The sequence below is a fragment of the Lagopus leucura genome, unplaced genomic scaffold (genome assembly GCF_019238085.1).
Source record: "Lagopus leucura isolate 7727_CA_CO unplaced genomic scaffold, USGS_WTPT01 Super-Scaffold_100012, whole genome shotgun sequence".
Lineage (NCBI taxonomy): Eukaryota > Metazoa > Chordata > Aves > Galliformes > Phasianidae > Lagopus > Lagopus leucura.
In genome coordinates this window covers 10115871-10136642 of record NW_024962267.1, presented here as the reverse complement: position 1 = coordinate 10136642, position 20772 = coordinate 10115871, and the positions used below count along the sequence as shown (strand labels likewise).

The window sequence follows — 20772 nt, the reverse complement described above, 5'->3', positions numbered from 1 at the left end:
AGTAAGGTAACCACTGAAGACAATAACAAACGTTTACATTAAAACTCTTTCCCCCTTCCTCAGAAAGCAGTGAGATGCATTTAAACCAAATTTGATTTTTGTTAAGAAAAAAAGTTTTTAAAAGGCTAAATTAAACCAGTCGTTTAGTTTTCAGTGTTTTACTGTTGTTTCAAGTTGTTCGATGTTCCGCTGTTGTTTTTGGAAACATCAGTCTGGTTTACATAGTGAGAATCATGATAAAACTGATCTGAGCACTGACACAAATCAGAAAAAACAAAAGAACTTTGAAGCCCTAGCACAAAAGATCTTGCATCTAACGTACATATGGATGTTTGAATACAAAAGATTAATTATTCATCACATTGCAACATTATTGACCTTTTATTTTACTTTTTTACTGAGATTTTCCTTCCAGTGTTGGAATAATAATAAAAAATAAGGTTAAGTTTATAAGCCTGATTTGTAACAGGAAACTTGATTAAGAAATTGTTAGCTGAGCAGGAGTGCATTAGTTTCACCTTGGATGCCTGTGCTGAGCTTTTGCAGATAGAAAGGAGATTCACTTTAAGGTTTCAGTGCCTCTCTGTGGTGCCCTTTGATGGCACTGAAGGAGTAGGAAAAGCTGCAAATCAGCTGGGCTTGAGATGATCGGCTACCCTGTCATCCTTTGATTTTAAGAAGAAAAAGAGCTTAGTGTAATGTCTTATAATCAAGTGTATGTTGGGTTTTTTTCCTCATTGTAATAACATGTTTTTATAAATGTGACTTTTTCAAATTTACAATTAGAGTCTTTATCTTGTTTTCTTTCAGATTCTTCTCATTCTTTTCATCGGGATGAGACGATAGTTATTGCCCTTGCATCTGTGTCTGTACTAGCTGTCTTGATTGCTGCTCTGTTCTTTGGATACAGAATGCTTGCAGGTAGAGTTGGCTGACCCTTTTTTTTAATGTTGTTCTTACTGTTAATACTGTTTCTCAAAATTATGCTTATGTTTAGTTTTCTTCCCTAGTCTCTCTTACAAGTTTGTATGTAATGCTCCCCTTTATCCTCTCTAGCATTTTTTGGTGATATTCCTTTCATAACAGTTCGGAGTGATTTATGATTCATTTTCCAAGTTGGCATTTTGGGGCCTGCTTTTCCTCGACATATCCTCTACTCAGCACATAAGTGTTGTTGTAAACGTGTTTGACAGCTGCTACCAATGATATTTAATTATCAAAACAGTGTGTAGCAGGCTGCTTTAAGGTTGTAGCTGTCAGCACCTTCGCTGCTGATTTTACTAACTCAGAAGAATTTAGAGGATTCCCTTCTATTTACCTACATTATGTGTTAGTGCCAAGTTCAAGGCAAGTTTGCATTTTCACTTACAGTTATGTCACAAAATCAGAAAGTGTCTGATTTCCTTTCCATCCCTTTCTGTACAGGAGACCGTAAACAAGGATTGCATAGTATGAACATGATGGAGGCAGCAGCATCAGAGCCCTCATTGGATCTAGACAATCTTAAGTTACTGGAGGTAAATGTTCAACTGTTTCTTAATCTTCTTTTTTTTCCAATGTAAGAAAAAAAATATGTTACAGCAGTTTTATTTTGCCTGGTCTTGTTAGCAGTGTTGTATTAGCTAGAGCACATTCTATCATGAAAAGAAAATATTAAACACCGGAAAGTGATTAATGGGGATGAAGAGAATTTAAATGTGCTGCATTTCAGCACTGCATCAAACTCCTTTTACTCAACTCTGGTCACTTTAAGTACAATATCCTACAATAGTCACTTGAAATGCTTTAGTAGCACCTATTGGAGTATAGAATTTACTGCAGATAGGGCCATGTATTTCCATTGTAGTGCTTTTAGGTATTGTCATTAATCACAGTGGAGCACTCTATTTCCATGGCAACTAGGGGCTAACTAGAACCTTCCACTGAGCTTAGTGTCAATGCATCGTCAGAAACCTGAAAAAGATTATACTTTCAATTGATATACTTAGTAGAACTTGTATAGAATTTGTAAAAGCTTTTTGCTAGAAAAATCAGTATAGTGGCTGTGAAAGAGATAGAGAGAGGTACTTTTCTTCCTGTTGCCCATCAGAAATCACAGTCAGAGATGCTGGCTGCAGGCATGGTATTCTCACTGCAGTGTGCTCCGGGCAATGGGGAAGCTAACCAGCAAAGAAACTTGAGTGCCCTCTGCCAACAAAAAGTATTGGAGGCAGAATTCACAAGAGTTCAAAGGCACGTATTGTAAAAGTGCGTAAAGCCTCAGATGAAATACTCATACTGATAGGTAGTCTTGGAAAAAGCATCAGCTTTGTTGGAGAAATCTACTGCAGGGTCTTCTGTCTTCTTTCTCAAACATTAAGGAGTTGACATCTCACTTTCAGTCATAGGGTGTCACAGAACAAATTGTCTTCACCTGTGTTTGCTTTTCCACATCTCTGGTAGGGATGTGAACATACTGTGTGTTTGTACCTTGAACTGACTTTACAGTCCACTATGAGGACTCTCTGACGTTGGAGGACTGAGAAATGGAAAGTATTATCTGTTAAAAGATACTTTCTGCTAGACAATATTATCATTTTTAGAATCATTAGATTATAATGTATGTATTTCTAACAGTGAAAAGATACATGTCTATGAAAACCTTACAGTTTCACATTCATGTCTACCTGTAAACTATTTGAATGCAATAGACTTAAATTCTTGTGTAGTTAGAGTGTTTTGAGCTTTACAAACTAGAACTCTTTTTGAAGGTGGTCCAGTGCTCTGGTTTAGAGCAGAGATTGCATCTTTCTTCAGTTGCCATGGAGATGGAAAAGGCTTTTCTGTAAAGGCAGTCTAACATTGTGGGAGCTAGAATAAAGATTTACAGGTAGCACAGAGTTGATTATGTCTTCCTATTAAAACCTGTTTATCTCCTTTGGAATCTGTGTTGCACTGCAAATGCATGTAGAGCATTATTAACCTAAAATGTACAGCTTGTAAAGCTATCCTAAAGGTAAAATGTATAGCTGGAGTTAATTAGAATTGATCACATAAAAGCTATAAATGTTTAGTAGTCAAAAGTTTTATAGAATTATCAGCATAATGCGCTGGATTTATTAATGTTCTATATAAAATGGCTGAATAGGTTATTTACAATTTATTTCATGGGTATGCAGACTGTAGGTCAATATAGTAATATAGATCTAAATGGGCCTATCCTAAGATTTCCAGCTTCAAAATGTCTTTTATGACAGTGTTCTAATTCTGGTCTTCAGTACAAAATATTTGCTATTTCCCACAGTGTAATTGAGTATTAAAGTTGGTATATAATCTTTGTTGAGTGAGAACTCTGATTTTTGCCTTTACTTATTTATGAATGAACTAATTATTTCCTGTTTTTTTTGCAGTTGATTGGCCGGGGACGATACGGAGCAGTGTACAAAGGCTCCTTGGATGAACGCCCCGTTGCTGTGAAAGTATTTTCTTTTGCTAATCGTCAGAACTTTGTCAATGAGAGGAATATTTACAGGATTCCACTGATGGAACACGACAATATTGCCCGCTTCATTGTGGGAGATGAGAGATTCACTGCAGATGGGCGTATGGAATATTTATTGGTGATGGAGTATTATCCCAATGTAAGTGCTTCAGAGAAATCAATTGGATTTGTTTAGATTCCTAAGAATAGCCACATAAAAAGGATGTACTTCAGCCTCTGATGATTCTTGCACAGTAGTCACCTTTGACTGGTGTAATGTAAAAATGATCCATATCATTTTTAATGAATTTTTAATGGTACAATTTTAATGAACCATAGTATGGTTTGGTTTCCTGTAGTACCCTTTAAGGTTGCCCAGTTACTGCTACCAAATGTAGTCTTACGAACTCTTGGCTGTAATATTTTGCTTTTGGTTATATTGCAGTTTTTTTAAATCAGCTGTGGAATAATCAAGGGCAATATTTGAAGAATTGTTTTTACTTAAAAAGTTATCAGTAAACGTAGAACTACTTGATGTTTAAAACATTACACCTCCATCAAGGTCCTTGCAATGTCACTCTATAGCTGCAAATGGCAAGGGTTTTCTACAAGAAAACATAAGGCATCCAGTATTACTGTTTGTGGCACTATAAATCATGAGGTGTTTTTATACTGCTACTTTCTTTAAAGCTTCCTGTGGCATACCCTGTTTGTTTTGTTATACTGTACATTGATACTGAAGAAGTCTTAAAGCAGTGTTGCTTTGCAGAACCATATCTTCAGTTCTCCTGAGCTGTGTGCTACATCCCTCAAACTCATTGCTCTGAGTTCAGTACTGTGTGTGTGTGTGTACACATATGTGTACGTGGAACAAAAGTATGTTGAAAATGTACAACACAAAATGTGAGCTGCTTATCATGAAAAATCATAAAATGTAACATATGAGGCATTGTTTTCCTGTTGTATAGAAAAGGACTTTAACTGTTCAATTAAACCATACTTCAGTGAGCTTTTTGGTCTCAAGTAAACAAAGGCATTATATTTATTCCAGTGTGTAAAGGTGATGACTGCAGGTTGATTTGTTATGGGGACAGTAGGACAAAAGCAGCTTATTAAGTAGCAAAAAGAAATAGAACAGCAGTAAATAAAAGTAATGATGCTTCTCTATTAAGATGTTTCAGGTACTATATATATGTTTGTGTTGAAAGTTAAATGCATGCATGTATATAAATATCTAAATATATATGCAAATTTGAGAAGACAACATATCATTTCACAAATATAGAAAGAATGTCCTGACTGAAACTCTTAAAGTGAGAACACACTTGATTCTGTCAGTTCATAAGGATTGAAAATCTAAGAAGAGATTGCAGAGATGAGAAATGACTGCAGGAAAGCTCAGGCATGTCTATACCACGTGTACGACCTACTGTGACAGAGCAGGCTTACTTTCAACTAAGTTAAGTGAAGTCAAGAAAGAATTCTGTTCCCGAGAGGGCACAGCATAATCGTCTTAACAGGCGATCTGGTTTTGCTGTTTTCTTGAATGAAAGATATTTGGTTGACATGTAATTTGATTGGAAATTGTTTTGTGTCTTCTATAAACAGGATCTGTTAACAATCTACTTGAAAGCACAGATGAGGCTTACAACATATTATCGGATACTTTCCCGATATGGTATTGAAAACAGCAATATTAGCCTGAAATCAATCCACTGGTGATTTGGAAGTCATTGGAAAAAGTGCACAGCAGGTGTAATTAATGCACAGTACCGTCCTTAATTCAGTGAGCAGATGTTCTGCTGTGTGCTGAGCTAACAGCAGGGAAGGAACCCTGCTGTGGAAGTGCTACTAGAAGGGAATGGCGCCATTCAAACTGTAGTCATAAAACTTGCTTCAGTAAGAGGTAACCCATGCAAGACGTGCAGCTGAAATATTCCCCATCCAAAACATCTGAGAAAGAAAATTTCCTTCTTGGAAGTGGAAATACACAAAACAGAACATTTTAACATAGAAAATTGTTTTTGGCATTGCTTGGGTGAAAGCAAGACAGTTTAAATTACACCAAATCACTATATTATCCGAATACCAGACAGATGAATGTATGGGAGCAAGTAATAAAATGGGGGATATATGTGTTGGCTCAAGAACAAATCTCCCTCTCAAAATCTTAACTGAAACTTTTCCTAGTTGTCATTTATACTGAACTTGACTAAGAGCATAAAATCACAGCTCTCAGCCAGCTTAAAAATAAGTGGTAGTTAGAAAGCTCTGAGATCATTATATGGTGTTTCCCACTTAGGCCACAACAACAGTCTTGTTATCTTTATTAGAATGGGCTGGCATTAGGGATAAAGTGGAGATTTATATATCAGAATAAGATATGTGATCCATATTGGACTGTGCAGTTTACCTTCATAAAATTTAAGATAAGCTAACCATTTCAGTTGTGTATTTCACATTTTACAATTCTGCCTTATCACATATGGACTCCATCACATGTGGAGAGGACTGCACCTGACACTTAGGCCTGGCATAGTGACAGGAATTTTTGTGAACCTCTTGTTTTGGATTTGGGATTTATTGCTGTAGTAGAACTGACAGGAAGTTAGTAGGAGTCCTTCTTGTAAATAATTTTGCATTTTTCATATTGTTTACAGCTTTGTAACTCACTTGTAAATGAATTCCCAGATTGTTTTTACCAAAATCTATTGGAAGTTTGTAGGACAGTATTTTAAACAGCTTAAAAAAAAAATTCTCATTGAAGTTTACAAGTTGCATAGTGATGTTTGGTCTGTTTTTACCAAGGAGGTTGTCTGTTTATGGATTCCTTATTCCATACAGTCTAAATTTGAAAAGCTGCAACACTTCTGTAATTTTATTAAGGAATGTCAATAATTGGCTTTTAGTTTTAGCACTGAATTAAAAAAATATCTTCGATCATTTTAAATGTTGGCTATCTGTGTGCATCCATCTGAGCTGTGCATGTATTAACTGAATACTGACTCCAAATGGACTCAAATGGCAAATATCTGCAGTTATTTTTTAACCAAATGTTACTTAACAGATATGTCATTCAAGTGTTTTTATTTGCAGCTATGATAGTAAGACGTTACATGTTAGTGCATCTTTATGATTAAAAATTTAAACAGGCAAAAGATGGTAGACATAGTCATGAATAACCACTATAGTGTGTATGCAGAGAAGCCTGGACCTCTTGTTCTTTATGCTTGGGGATTTGCTTTGTTTAAACCAAGGATATTGTTACTGAGGACTGTGCATAAAAATGCACAAAGAGATGATAGTTGTGGATCTGTCCCTTTTGTCATTTTGTCTGTGTTTCTGGAATATTTCACTGTCATAATTGACACTCTTCCTTTGTTTTTAAGATTTCACTGCAAAAGTTAATTATTTCTTCAAAAGAAAAGAAAAGAACCAGCATTTTATTCATGTTTAAATTCTCTATTTAAAAAAAGTATGAAATTCTTTTTTCCCATTTCTTCAGTGTGTGTTGACTCGCTCCTATTCTGAGCCTTCTTTGGGCTTTTTTGTTTCAATGACTGAACTAATCACAGCAGGTGAGATGCCAGTGAGAGATGTTCAGTGTTTCAACGTCCACTAGTTAGTAATCCCAGCTGTTATGTCTGCAGGTACCCTTCTTCTGTTATTCAGTAACAGCTTTATAAGAATAAAAGAAAACAGTATTTTGCTTTTGTTTGTAATACTTTACTCATAAAGGCAATATTTATCATTATGTATGTTACATTTCCTTTTCAGTCTCCTTACGTAAACTAAATGGCACCACTAAAAATTAATGAAACTTTGATCCAGTCTTGTGTTTTATAATGTCTGGGTACACACAGAAGTGGTTGCAGAATTATGACTTTCAAGAGCAAGGGATAAAACTATCTTTCTTCAAGATTTTGACTTGATTGTTCATTTTGCTACTTGGTAATAATTTTAATCTAGTATTTGTTATTTCATTTTCGATAGGGTTCACTGTGCAAATATCTGAGTCTCCACACAAGTGACTGGGTGAGCTCTTGCCGGCTGGCACATTCTATAACCAGGGGCTTGGCGTACCTGCACACGGAGCTACCTCGAGGAGGTAAGGCCAAGAAGGGATGCCAGAGTGTTCAAGATGTTGCCATTTCTGTCAGGTAGAAGATTGCTGCCTTTATTTTTCATTTGTGACAGTACAGTGAGTAGGAAATGCTTAATCCAAGTACAGATTCCTCACAACTTCTGATATGCTTTTCCTTTTGAGCAGTTCCCTGTCATGGGCTGCGCCAGTGACGCTTGCACGAAAACAGGGAGTAAGAGCCAGCAGTGTCCCAGAGACAGACAAGAGGAGGAGGCAGAGCTGTGCAGTGCTGCTGTATCATGGCAACAGATTACTGGAGACCTGAAGCACTGGTGTCTGTCTAATAGAGAGCGAGCAGATGGAGTGTTCTGTTTGTTTACTGCAGTTCCGACACAAACCAGCAAAGCAATTTTTAGTTTGTGTGTGAACTGTGTATGTGAAAAATAACTACATTTCTTAACTCCACTGTAGTTTTATCCATATCTCTTGATTTTTGTCGAAGGGTGAGATCCCTGGATTTCTTAGTGATTTATTAGAGCTCTGGATCTGACAACATGTTGATGTATCTATTTTATCTCTGCTCATTTGCTTCAGCCCACCATTTCAGCCAGTGAAGTATCACAATTATATAACAGGTATTCTGTGCTATAACAGGCTGCAGAATGTGGCCTGGCATTGAAGCATTAGCTTTTTGGCAAAAAAAAAAAAAAAAAAAAAAAAGAAAATATTAATTCTAAATGAAGGTGCTAATGTTGAGATTAAAGTCCTAAACCATGTATCTCAAATGTTAAGAGTGGAAACCAATGATACTGTTAAAAGTGTGAGGCTGAAAATACCTAAATCTGTATTCCTACATGTGATTGAACCTGCAGCTATCATCTTAACATCATTGCTTAGAAATGTGCAGACAAGTGTGTGCATTAGCAGCCAGAAAATGTGTAAGCCCTCTATCATAAAGGAGAGACAGCCATAGACTGAATTATATGAGCTCACGGAAGTAGAATAAACTGCATAGTTAAACTGGTTCTGTAGTGCTTGTTGTTTTACTAGGTAAATTGCATATAAATGAAGAACAACTGAGATTACTCTTTGGAAAAGATCAAATCCCTTGCAGGAATAACATGTACAGATTCTCTGGAATAATATTGTCTACATATCTTCTGAATTGGTGCCAATCCCAATTATAATTTCAGTAGCTGATACTGAGCTTAACAGGGGACTGTGCATATGAGAAAGAACGTTTGGAAGAGCTGTCAGGGCTGTGGCAGCGGGTCTGTGCTTAAGTACATAATGTCTTCCCTGCCAAAATCATGCTGCAATATCGTTTGGAAAGAAGCTTACTGGCAAACACTGAAGCTGTATGTAATGGTAACCCAGTATAATGTTTAAAGGCAGTGAAGCTATGAGTGACAGTCAGTTTTCTGTAGATAGCGTACTGCAGAGCTCCTTATAAAGAAGCAAATATACTAGCTTTCTACAAGGTAAGTTGGTTTTCTGTTTATAATAGGTGAGCAGACTTAATGAGGTTCTCTCATTTTGTCAAACAGTAGAACTGCTCAAATAATAACAAGCACTTTCATATGTCCAAATAGACCATTACAAACCTGCAATATCCCATCGTGACTTGAACAGCCGCAATGTACTGGTAAAGAATGATGGAACATGTGTAATTAGCGATTTTGGGCTCTCCATGAAGTTAACTGGAAACAGGCTGGTGCGCCCAGGCGAGGAAGATAATGCAGCCATTAGTGAGGTAAGTACGAATAAAGATAAGCCAGCATGTAAAGGATGAAAAATTAGTGTGGGAATAACATTGAGAAGTAGTTGTTTTAAGATGAATGTTATGGTGGTACAATTCTTTTGATGGGGAATTGCTGCAGTAGGGAAGCAGCCTTAGAGGTGGAAGCTTTGTATGTGAGAGATGATGTATGCAAGGTGTGTATGGTTGCAGAGGTTACAAAGATGTGGGTGCAGGCCCCGTGAGTCTTCTACTGCAAACATTACTTAAGCCCAAACAGTCTTTGGAAGCTGAGGTAGTTAAATTTTTCTTTCTTTTTTTTTTCTTTTTTTTTTTTTCCCCCTTCCCTTCCATGTCCTACAACCACTTATTTCTCTGTGTGACATCTGTAATTTGGTGGATTTTAAATAGTTACGACAGGGAAAATAAACGTGTGTAGAAAGGCATGGAACAATTGAGAATGAATAATGAGGGAAGCTTGAAAGAGTAACCTATGAGAAGAGATTGAAATAATTAAAGTTGTTTAGTCTAGTGAAGTAAAGATGGACGCAAGTCTTCAAATATGTAAACAAGTGCTACAAAGAGAAAGGAACAAACTGTTTGCATTCAGCTTAGATAGGAAGAAAGGTAATGGGATTATTTTGCAGGTGGGAAAGTTTAGGTTAGTTGTGAAGAACTCTTTTGAATCTGCAGAATTCAGGGACTACCAGGGAAGATTATAGAATTTGCATCCTGTGATTTTAAGGAACACAGGGGAAGAACATCTGCTAGGAATGGATTAGAATGGTTTCTGGGCAGGAAGAGGAAACTGAGTTCTTAAGCTTTGTTTTCGATGATGCAATGATTCAGAAAATGTTTGCTTTTTCTTATTTTTTTAATAAGTGTAAATGTGCAGACATCTGAACATAGGCTGCTCAAAAAATAGTTTAAACGAAGACTGAAAGCCCCCTACTGCCTTAGGATAATTGTCATCTGTGCTTTTACAGTCTTTACATTTCATTCACAGAATGTTTCACAGTGCTAATCAGCATCCTTGTGCACAAATGCTTTTTTTAGATGCCCTCGTGCTGAACAAAGGAATGGGGAAACCACCATTTAAAATACAGGCATGTGCAATAGTCCTTTGACAAAATACTGTCACATAAGGACTGATGAATGACTGCTCTAATCTAACATATGTTTTAGTAAGACTAGACCACCAGTAAGAGTAGCAGCTGAGGGCACTGATAAGAAGAGAATTGCATTTTCTATCTTAACTTCTAGAAAACATTGAAGTAAATTAAAAACAAGACAAAACAAACAAACAAACAAAAAAAACGGCGACAACAAAACCACACCATGTATGCACCAAAAAGAAATTGCTGAAGAACTCAAAACCTTTATAATAAAATTGAATTTGGAAATTACTTCTTGATTTAAAGCTTTGATTTTGACTTTCCAGGTCGGTACGATCCGCTACATGGCCCCAGAAGTGCTAGAAGGAGCGGTGAACTTAAGGGACTGTGAATCTGCTTTGAAACAAGTAGATATGTATGCACTAGGCCTCATCTACTGGGAGATATTTATGCGATGTACAGACCTCTTCCCAGGTAACTAAAGGAACTGGAAGAAACAAAAATAGAGGAAATGTTAGTCCCTAGTCATGGCTTTTTAAAGTGAAGAAGGGAATTAATTTAGCATTAGTTTTTTGCTGTTAAGCTAGTGCCATCTAGCGTTTGAGATGGTTATTGTTAACAATACGCTGTGGTAGTGGGGCAGCGAGGATCATGCTGGCAGACTTCAGGTTGCCTGTTAAAGCATTTTGTAGGCCACATGGCAGTGCTGTTTGAGCACTGCTGTTATTGTCCAGAGCTCACGATCACTGGTAGTTGGGTTGGTGGCAAAGGCAGTACTTTCAGTGCTTAGACTTGATGATATAGTGCCCAAAATATCTTTCAGACCTTCCTCATGAACAAGTGGATGGAAAAGTGCTGTAATTTAATGAGGTGTTCAGCCATTCATACTTTTATTTATGATAGTGACATGAAAAATTCCAATAACTCGAATCTTGTAAAATAAAACTAGAGGAAATAAACTGTTAACAAGCAAAAAAAGTATAGTGACCTCCATCTTCTTCCTGAGCTGTAGCATGCAGAGTTAAGCTGACATGAAGTATTCCCTCTGTAGTTAAACAGCTGCACAGTACATGCAGTGGCTTGTAGACTCTTTGGATTTTCTCCTGAAGTATGCTTAATGTTGACATTTCACAGACATTAGATGTCATCCTCAGGCTCCAGGACATTCTGAAGGTGCCCCTCAGTCAGTAAAATTTGAAAATGTTTTGAGAGGTTTTCAAACAAGACTTAATTCATTTGTGGTTAATTCAGTGTTTCTGGGGAGAGGGAGGGAAGCGGAAGAGTGTGGGTTTGAGGGTGGAGTCAGAATATCTTGATAGGCAACAACTTTGATGCTACCTTTCATCACTTGAAAGCCCTTGCCCTGCCTTCTTTTTTTTTTTTCCTAACCCCAAATCTGTGACTTTCTTCATTCTTTCTTGTGCTAACAGGGGAATCTGTGCCAGAGTACCAGATGGCTTTCCAGACAGAAGTCGGAAACCATCCCACTTTTGAAGATATGCAAGTCTTGGTGTCCAGGGAAAAGCAAAGACCAAAATTCCCAGAAGCATGGAAAGAGAACAGCCTGGTGAGATAGTACTAAGTACTGTGTACTAAGAAACAAACAAGCTGGCTATATGGTGGTATCATTTCTTAAAAGCAATCTTTGTACTTGCATCAAGTGCCCGCATTTCCTCTGGATGCTGGATGAGAAACATTTTATGCCTTTTAAATCTTACAGACTAGTAGCACACTTAGTAGGCAAAATGTAATCCTCCAATACTGACATTTCATAAGCTTTCGTAAGCATATACTTCAGAAGTATAGTCTTCAGAATTTGTAGTGGCTACAGTTTATAGCAATTATAACTACATTCAAAAATTTATGTGGCTTCATTTCATCTACAGTTCTTATTTGCAAAAGTAACAGCAGAATAATTCTGTTTGTTGTTTTGAATTAGTATTGCTACAGCTTAGAACCTTGCTTGCTGCTGCAGGCTGACAAGTTACTGCAAGTCAGCTGAACTCTGGTAAGACTCTGTGTGCTTGCTTTCATCTGCAGCAAAGGTGAGGTAATTATGACTCCCCTTAGCATAGTGAAGGTTGTTTCTTATAGTACAAGCAAAGTGAAATGTCAACAGTTTCTGGGTTCTATCTGATAGCATGATGGCTTATTTAAGCAAGCATGGAAGTTGACATATTTGACTCATCTAAAAAGATAGTTTTTAGGAATTCACTTTCTGTGAAATTAAGCCTTTTAATCTTCAGAGACTTTGCTAGTTGATAAGTATGTAGCTACTGTGCAGATAATGGGGAGCCTAAGGCCTCATCTCTGCTGGTACTTGTAAATATGTATAAAACCATTTTCAGAGAGGAGCATAGCCTCTGGTATTACAGTGCTTTAAAACGTGTTGCAACTGAGTTGGGAGTTTCATAGAGAGCTTCTCTTACTGCACAATTTGCGCCAGTCTTAACAAAAGCTAAAAAGTAAAAATCCACACCCAAACTGTACAGCAAATCAAGCAGCAACTGTTTTAGCTACAGCCATGTTGGCAAATGTGGTGTTGGAAGAACCTGAGCTTAATAGCTATTTTTGAAGACAGTTGAAACAAGCATTTTAAGGTTTGTTTTGTTTTGCAGGCTACCATTTTAAATGCCAATTGTGTTCTTATAAATTGATAGATTCCAATATTAATAGAGACTGACCTAGTATTACGATCCCTGTATTTAAACTGTTTAACACATTCTTTGTGGTGTTACTAACATTTTTTTACTAACCCAAAATAATGATAAAATGTTCAGCTTTAAGGATGGATGTATATCATCACTTTACAAGAGAAGAAATAAAAAACAGTAACCTGCAGTTCTCTAATAGGTATTAAAAAACAAGCTCTAGAAGAGATGTCTTAAAAAAATAATCTCACCCTGGACCCAGGGCCTTACCTCTTGTACCTTACGCATAAGATGTAAGGTACACATGGAGATAAAAGGCTTCTCTCCATTATTTAAAGCTGTGTTGACATGTTAGATTAAAACACTTCCATGCATATTGATCTATTAGAGAAATGTATATATTCTTTTCCTTTTAGAGATACAAATAAAAAAATTGTTTAGGTCACATAATGAGGGCATTCTAAAGATGTGGAATCCCCATTTTATGATTACATATGCAGTCTCAGTCTGTTTCTTGAACACTTGTTATGATACAGACCCTTGACTAGTGGTATTGTTTTCCACGGTATGAATCAACAATTTGAGCAGATGATGTGCATAAGATAATCTCAGGGCTATAAAGTGAGTTGGGATGTTACCAGCATTTCTGTTTTACTTGCCAACCCCAAACCAGGGACTACACTCGATTTCAAATGTTGTAATGGAAATATATCAGTAGAATAAGAATAATGCAACTTGCTATCTTTCATCTTTTTTATGAATTGTAGGATTTCTCAATTATGAATTTTAAAGTAGATCCCTTTGAACCTGAAATTGATAGAAAATACATTACTGTGATAAATGTGAAGCTTTAGAACTTCAGTCTTGGTCACTATCTGTACTATGTTGTCTGCATTAACTATCTGTCATCACTGTTCCTTTCAGTATCCTTCAAACATTAAAAGAAGAAGATTTGCTGGACGAGAGTCTAGTAAATTTAATAATGATTACATTTACAGCTGGTGAAACCTGTAGGGGAGAGCTTTACATAGGGGCAAGAAATGAGATTAGGGTGTCCACTAACTTAAAGATGCAACTAGATGGCAACTAACTGAAATACTAAAAACTGATTGAAGCCTTTTATTTTGGTAGAGAAAACATATCCCCTATTCTATCCTGGCATTGTCCCTGATGGCGTTTTCAAACTTGCATCCCTCAGCTGCAAGTGATTTAACTGCTTAGCCTCTCTGATTGATTGTGGGAAGGGAGTTAGAAGATTTCCTTGTGTGGGAGCTCATCCCCACCTGTGCAGCCATAGCTGCATCACTGAGCAGCAGTGACTTGCCAGATGCAAGTGATGCCAGAAGCCTGCTCTGTGGGCGAGGAGCTCTTCACTAGCAGGCAGAGCCACTACTCCTGGCTTTTCCTGCCAGAAGCGAACAAGGCAGTTCTGGCACAGAAACAATCAGCAGGTCCCACTGAATGCCTTAGTGCCCAGCTGGGACTGTTCACAGTCACTGGTGCAGGAGAGATTAAAGCTGAGCTGAGATGTGAGACATCCTGGCAAACGGTGGCCCGTCAACGGGCAGCAGGGGCCCATAAACGTCTGCCTGTTTTCTGTGCTCAGTATCTGTAGAAGTACAAATGTTCAGTGCTCATAATTTCAGTTGTCTACTCTCCAGGTCTTTGACCATATGGCAGCATGATTTGATAGTCTTGAACTCTAATCCTGACTGCCCCATTCACCCCATAGTGTGATCCCAGGAAAGTGTGTCTGTTTCCATTTCTCCGTCTGTTAAACAAGGGCAGCAATAATCTCCTCTCATAGTGCAGACAAATTCACTGATATTTATGAGGTATTTGAATGTTACATTAGTGGACAGAAAATGAAAAGCCTGATGAACTGGGCAAGGCTGTGTCAATTGCATACAGTGCAGGGCGGCAAAGCAGGGACCATTAGCTGAATTGGGAGGATGCCAGTGACAGGGTTTCCAGAGCCACTGTCAATCCTTTGTACAGGACTTTCATAAAGCAGGGAGAATGAGCATATGTACATCAGCAATGGCAGGCAGAAGGTTGCATGAACAACTCGAATTTTTCCTAAATAATTATTTTTTCAGTTTGTGCATATGAGTTATGATAATACTAGTCCTGTACCACTATTGTTAGTAGCATAAACTAGCATTGAGAGAAATTGTGTTGTGTGTCTTCCATTTCTTTTTTCATCTATGCAGAATGCTGTCATAGAACAGTAAATTAGAAGCACAGTATAAAGGGAAAATAATTTAAGAAAATGTGTTTTTGTCTGTCTCCCGGCAGGCTGTGAGGTCACTTAAAGAAACAATCGAAGACTGTTGGGATCAAGATGCTGAAGCTCGATTAACTGCCCAATGTGCTGAGGAGAGAATGGCAGAACTCATGATGATTTGGGAGAGAAACAAATCAGTTAGTCCAACAGTCAATCCAATGTCAACTGCCATGCAAAATGAGCGGTAAGAAGAGAAAAACTTGATTTAGTTGGCAATGAATGTCCAATGCTTAGCTCACTCCAGGAAGGAAGCTAGAGCACACGATTCACTTAATGTTTCTGCGTAATGTTTAAATGTGTTTTGGGAGCTAGTCTGCATATGGGTTCTGTGTAAGATCCTGATTGTTTTGTGTTGCATGAGTCCACAAAATAAGCATTTTTATGGCACTGGATTCTTACAATTTACAGAATTCAGGCTCCTTGTATGTGAACAATTGTTTTTATCACAGTGAGGCCTGTTAAGCTGAGTTTAGACAAACTATCCAAACAAGTTTAAAAAGATATGAAGTGACTATCAATTGTGTTTAAAGACTCTTTTCTAAGTGATGTGTTGAACTTCTGTTTAAAATGTTCTGCTATAAGCTATGAGTTCAGGCAGTAAGAGTTCAGGAAATCACCAGGACTCGAATTTATAGCTGTTCAGTTTAAGAACTACAGAGCCCTTGTTAAAGTCATTGTTATTTTGGTCCAGTGAGAGAGGTGATGGGCACATCCCTTTTCTGATTATAAATGATGCAAGAGTGAGAATTTGCAGAACTGACATTAGTGCTAAAATAATACACACCAGAGATCTGGATTTGAAAGCAGGGTAGCGTTGGCACATTGTCATGAAAAATTTCCGTTTAAAGCATGGAACACATAAATTGTTAACATTATTATACATTTTGCATGGCTTAGGAGCTTGTGACTCTTTCCTAGAATCATTTTCTGCATCCTATGCTCTTGAGTATAGTTCTTGTTTGCCTTCTTCAGCATCATTTGCAATTAGAGCAGTATCTTATCAGTGAACTGCACAAATACAAGTATTGGACAAATAGAAGAAAATTGCTGTTACGTGATTTACTTGTATAAATAACGTTTGTGACAAAAATGCTGTCCTAGTAAAATGATGTTCTGCTTCCCAGGATTTTTCAAAGAGGATCTCAGTTTTTTTTATTGTATCTGTCCTTAGTTTATGCATGAAAAGGAATAGACATTCAGCTCTTTTAAATTAGAGGCTTTATGATATACAGCAATATTTACTTATATGATCTTAATATCACTGATTTTTTTCTTAAAGGAACCTGTCACATCATAGACGAGTGTCAAAAATAAGGCCATATCCAGATTACTCCTCTTCTTCCTACATTGAAGATTCAATCCACCACACTGACAGCATAGTGAAGAACATTTCGTCTGAACATTCAATGTCCACTACACCTCTGACTTCAGGGGAAAAGAATAGAAACTCCATTAATTATGAGCGGCAACAAGCACAAGCTCGCATCCCTAGTCCTGAGACAAGTGTCACCAGTTTGTCCACCAATACTACTACCACCAATACAACTGGCCTCACTCCTAGCACTGGCATGACCACCATATCTGAAATACCTTATTCAGATGAAACAAATGTACATACTACAAACGTCATGCAGCCAGGTGGGCCCACGCCAGTTTGTCTGCAGCTAACAGAGGAGGATCTAGAGACAAATAAACTGGATCCAAAAGAAGTAGATAAGAACCTGAAAGAAAGTTCTGATGAGAATCTGATGGAACATTCACTCAAGCAGTTTAGTGGGCCAGATCCACTCAGCAGCACTAGTTCCAGCTTGCTTTATCCACTGATAAAACTTGCAGTAGAGGTGACAGGACAACAGGATTTCACGCAAGCTAGCAATGGTCAAGCATGTTTGATTCCAGATGTCCCATCTGCTCAGGTCTATCCTTTACCCAAGCAGCAGAACCTTCCGAAGAGGCCTACTAGCCTCCCTCTAAACACCAAAAATTCAACAAAGGAGCCACGGTTAAAATTTGGTGGCAAGCACAAATCAAACTTGAAGCAAGTTGAAACAGGCGTTGCCAAGATGAACACTATCAATGCCGCAGAACCTCATGTGGTGACCGTTACCATGAATGGAGTGGCTGGTAGAACCCACGGCATAAACTCTCATACTGGCACGACCCAGTATGCCAATGGGGCAGTGCCGTCTGGCCAGACAGCCAGTTCAGTAGCACAGAGGGCCCAGGAAATGCTTCAGAACCAGTTCAGTGGAGAGGATAGTCGTCTGAATATTAATTCAAGCCCTGATGAGCATGAGCCCTTGTTGAGGCGGGAGCAGCAGGTTGGCCATGATGAAGGTGTTCTGGACCGCCTAGTAGACAGGAGAGAGCGACAACTTGATAATGGCCGAACAAATGTTAATAACAATAACAGTAATCCGTGTCCAGTGCAAGACACAGCTACACTCACTATCCAGAATGTAGCCAGAAATCCTGGGCAGACTCAGACTAGAAGAGCACAGAGGCCTAATTCGCTGGATCTATCTGCCACAAATAGTTTGGATAGCAGTAGTATGCAGTGTAAGTGCCAGCAGAACTTGAACAAATTTCTCTGATGCGTTTTTTTGCTGAATAGCTATGTATATCTGCTTGAAAATACTCCTGTGTCCCCTTTCACTCCTCAAAGTATGCCTACTAATCTCATATACATTCAATTTCTATCAGAACTATTTCAATCTTCTCAATAAAGTCCTGCGTTCTGTTCTCATCAGCTCCATAATGTCTTAGGTCACTATCTGCTTTCCACATACATGGAAAAAATCTGTCCCTTTCTATTCTGTCTACTTTGATTCAGGGAAGGGAGCAATTTCTACTCTTGTTATTTGTTGTGAGGCAGTGGCAAAGGTTATTGAAATGTCTCCTGTTTCTTTCTTCAGGGACACATTGTGTCTTCTTTTCCATATTTTTCATCATTCGTAAGAGTAACTGGCTCTAAGATGCATTGGTTCAAATTATTTTTATTATACACTTACGATATGTCTTCGTAACTTTTAAAGCAACTGATATTGCTGTATTAGTCCAGCCTAGATGGGCTGTCAGGCATTCTCTAGCTTGCTCTCTGAGCTTCAACAGATAAAGCAATCCTTTGTCAGTTTACCACTTACATATTAAAAAATAACCAAAGTAGTTAGAGAATGAATTTTAGTAGACTCCCTCAGAAAAACTTAGATTTTTAAGCCTAAAAATGTAAGAGGTTACAATGAGAATCTCCTTAGTAAGAATGCAGTTATAGTTGAGTACATAAAATGTTTCTTTGGAGTCCATGGGCTATTGGAGAGACTTCCTAGATAATGTGCTCCAGAATACACTGTCATCATCAAAAGATACTTGCAAACTTCTGACTATGTTTAGGTAGAACCTGTCATACTAACAAATTAACCTGGGGTGCCAGGTGTTGCATGCATGGAAAGAAAAAGTTTATAAATGAGCTAGAACAGATCTTTCAAGAAATGTAGTTGAGTATTCAGCAATTGAATGTTTAAGCTTTCCTTTTAAGTAGGAAACCTTATTTTTTGTCTTTACTCATTAACATGAGTTGAAATTTTATTGAATTTATTGAATTTATTGAAAAAAAAAAAAAGATCACAGTAATTTTCTTTAATTGAAAGTTAAGAAGAAAATAAAATATTTGAAGGTTAAGATCAGATTTCTACTGCTGAATTTTTATCGTGTTTGAAGTTGACAAGCGTTTTTTCCAGTTTTGCAGCGCAACATCCCAAATCCTGATTCAGGATCCTAATAGAGAAAATGGACTGTTAGCCTCCTGGCAAAGGCCTGAGCTCTGCCTGGGGTTTTGTATGTAAAGAACTGCTTTGTGAGGCCAAGCAGGATTAAGAGATCTGCGATTTAATTGTGCTATTAAATGTTTAGCCTTTGGTGTCCTGTAGTAGCTACATTTTTTTTCTTTGTACCTTCCATTACAGGTAATGTAAGATACTATGATTGCAAAAGCCCCTCAAATATCAAATGCTGATTCTGCTGTTTGATGCCAATGTGCATTCAAGGTAACACAAATTACTTCACTGAAGTAATTTCTGACAGAGAACAGAATCTGCCCCCTTGTTTTAGTGACAGCACTATCCGCTGCCATGTCTCTGCCATACAGCTGCTTAACTTAGTAGGATTTTCTGCTTTTTCTTCTGTTCTGCATGAGTAACAACCCTGGATTCTCCAGTCTATTCTTTCCTGTAATACTATTTTTCTACTTTCTGTTATTGTTGTTCAGTAGGTGACTCCTCACAGGACAGCAAATCGGGCTCAGGAGAAAAGATCAAGAAACGTGTGAAAACTCCTTACTCGCTGAAGCGATGGCGTCCTTCCACATGGGTCATCTCCACTGAGCCGCTGCACTGCGAGGTCAACAATAACGGCGGTGACCGGGCAGTGCACTCCAAATCCAGCACTGCTGTTTACCTTGCAGAAGGAGGCACTGCCACCACAATGGTATCTAAGGACGCAGGAGTGAACTGCCTGTGAAATACTTTAAAAGCCGACAAGTGACTTTTTTCTTTTCTTTTCTTTTTTTCCATTATTTGAAACAAACATACAGAAGACATTTTAAAAAACTGCTTTCTCCTCCTGTCAGCAACCCCTATCAAGGACTCGCTTTAAATAGATTTCAGCTATGCAGAAAATTTTTAGCTTATGCTTCCATATTTTTTTATTTTGATTTATTTTTTGAACATTTTTGCACTTTTATTTAGTATCGCTAAAGTTAAGTCTGTCTGTTTTGACCACGGAATATATATATGTGTATCAAAAATGTGGTCTCAAAATATTTTTTTAAAAAAACAAAAAAAGGTATTGCTGATAATCAGTTTGGACCAGTTTCTTAAGGTCACTAAGATCATAAGCAGACTATAAGACAGGTTTGACTGCGGTGGTGTCTTGTAACCATGTTTTGATTTCTGTGCGCGAGCTAGTCTGTATATTTCTGTGTTACAAAGTGTATTCTCTTTTGCCCCTCCATTTTTCTTGTGTCATGTTGAAATGTGCAATAGTCTATAGTTCACAGTATGCTTTATTGAGAAAGTGTTTCTAAAACTGCCACATGTTCCCATTTTTGTCTTTATTATGTTTTCCCTGACAGTTGAGCAGTCAGCCAGTTGTGACAATGAACTTTGCACACCGTAGCCAGCTCAAAGCTGCTGCCTATATCGCATCATGCTCTGAGGTGACAATGTATGAACTTTCCCCAGCTTGAAAGGGCTCTTTAAAAGGAACAAAAATTGAGTTCAGTACCTTTCCTCTGATCCTTCTCAACCGAAGTGAGTTTCGTTAATGGTGGTGGTAGGTGCCAGCCTGTCAAGTTCTGAGTAACCAATTGTTGAACAAATGTAAGGAAACAATGTCAGCCACTTTTGTACTTTATTTTGAGTACAGTTTCACCCTTTGTATT

General features: G+C 37.8%; 1 protein-coding gene across 4 annotated transcripts in view; it reads left to right on the top strand.

The window, feature by feature from the left end:
- BMPR2 (bone morphogenetic protein receptor type 2) overlaps positions 1 to 20421 on the top strand; it is a 46012-nt gene extending 25591 nt beyond the window's left edge. Inside the window, exons 3-13 of one of the 4 annotated variants that reach the window (XM_042874344.1) lie at positions 811 to 921; positions 1426 to 1517; positions 3390 to 3620; positions 7454 to 7568; positions 9137 to 9297; positions 10724 to 10871; positions 11828 to 11964; positions 15347 to 15519; positions 16615 to 17894; positions 19298 to 19378; positions 19600 to 19681. In XM_042874344.1, coding sequence (XP_042730278.1) covers positions 811 to 921; positions 1426 to 1517; positions 3390 to 3620; positions 7454 to 7568; positions 9137 to 9297; positions 10724 to 10871; positions 11828 to 11964; positions 15347 to 15519; positions 16615 to 17894; positions 19298 to 19347 — 2498 coding nt within the window. In that variant the 3' untranslated portion in view covers positions 19348 to 19378; positions 19600 to 19681. Of the gene's footprint in view, positions 1 to 810; positions 922 to 1425; positions 1518 to 3389; positions 3621 to 7453; positions 7569 to 9136; positions 9298 to 10723; positions 10872 to 11827; positions 11965 to 15346; positions 15520 to 16614; positions 17895 to 19297; positions 19379 to 19599 lie in introns of all 4 variants that reach the window. The other 3 variants (XM_042874345.1, XM_042874343.1, XM_042874342.1) reach the window with 3 other exon arrangements.
- Positions 20422 to 20772: the final 351 nt, after the last annotated feature.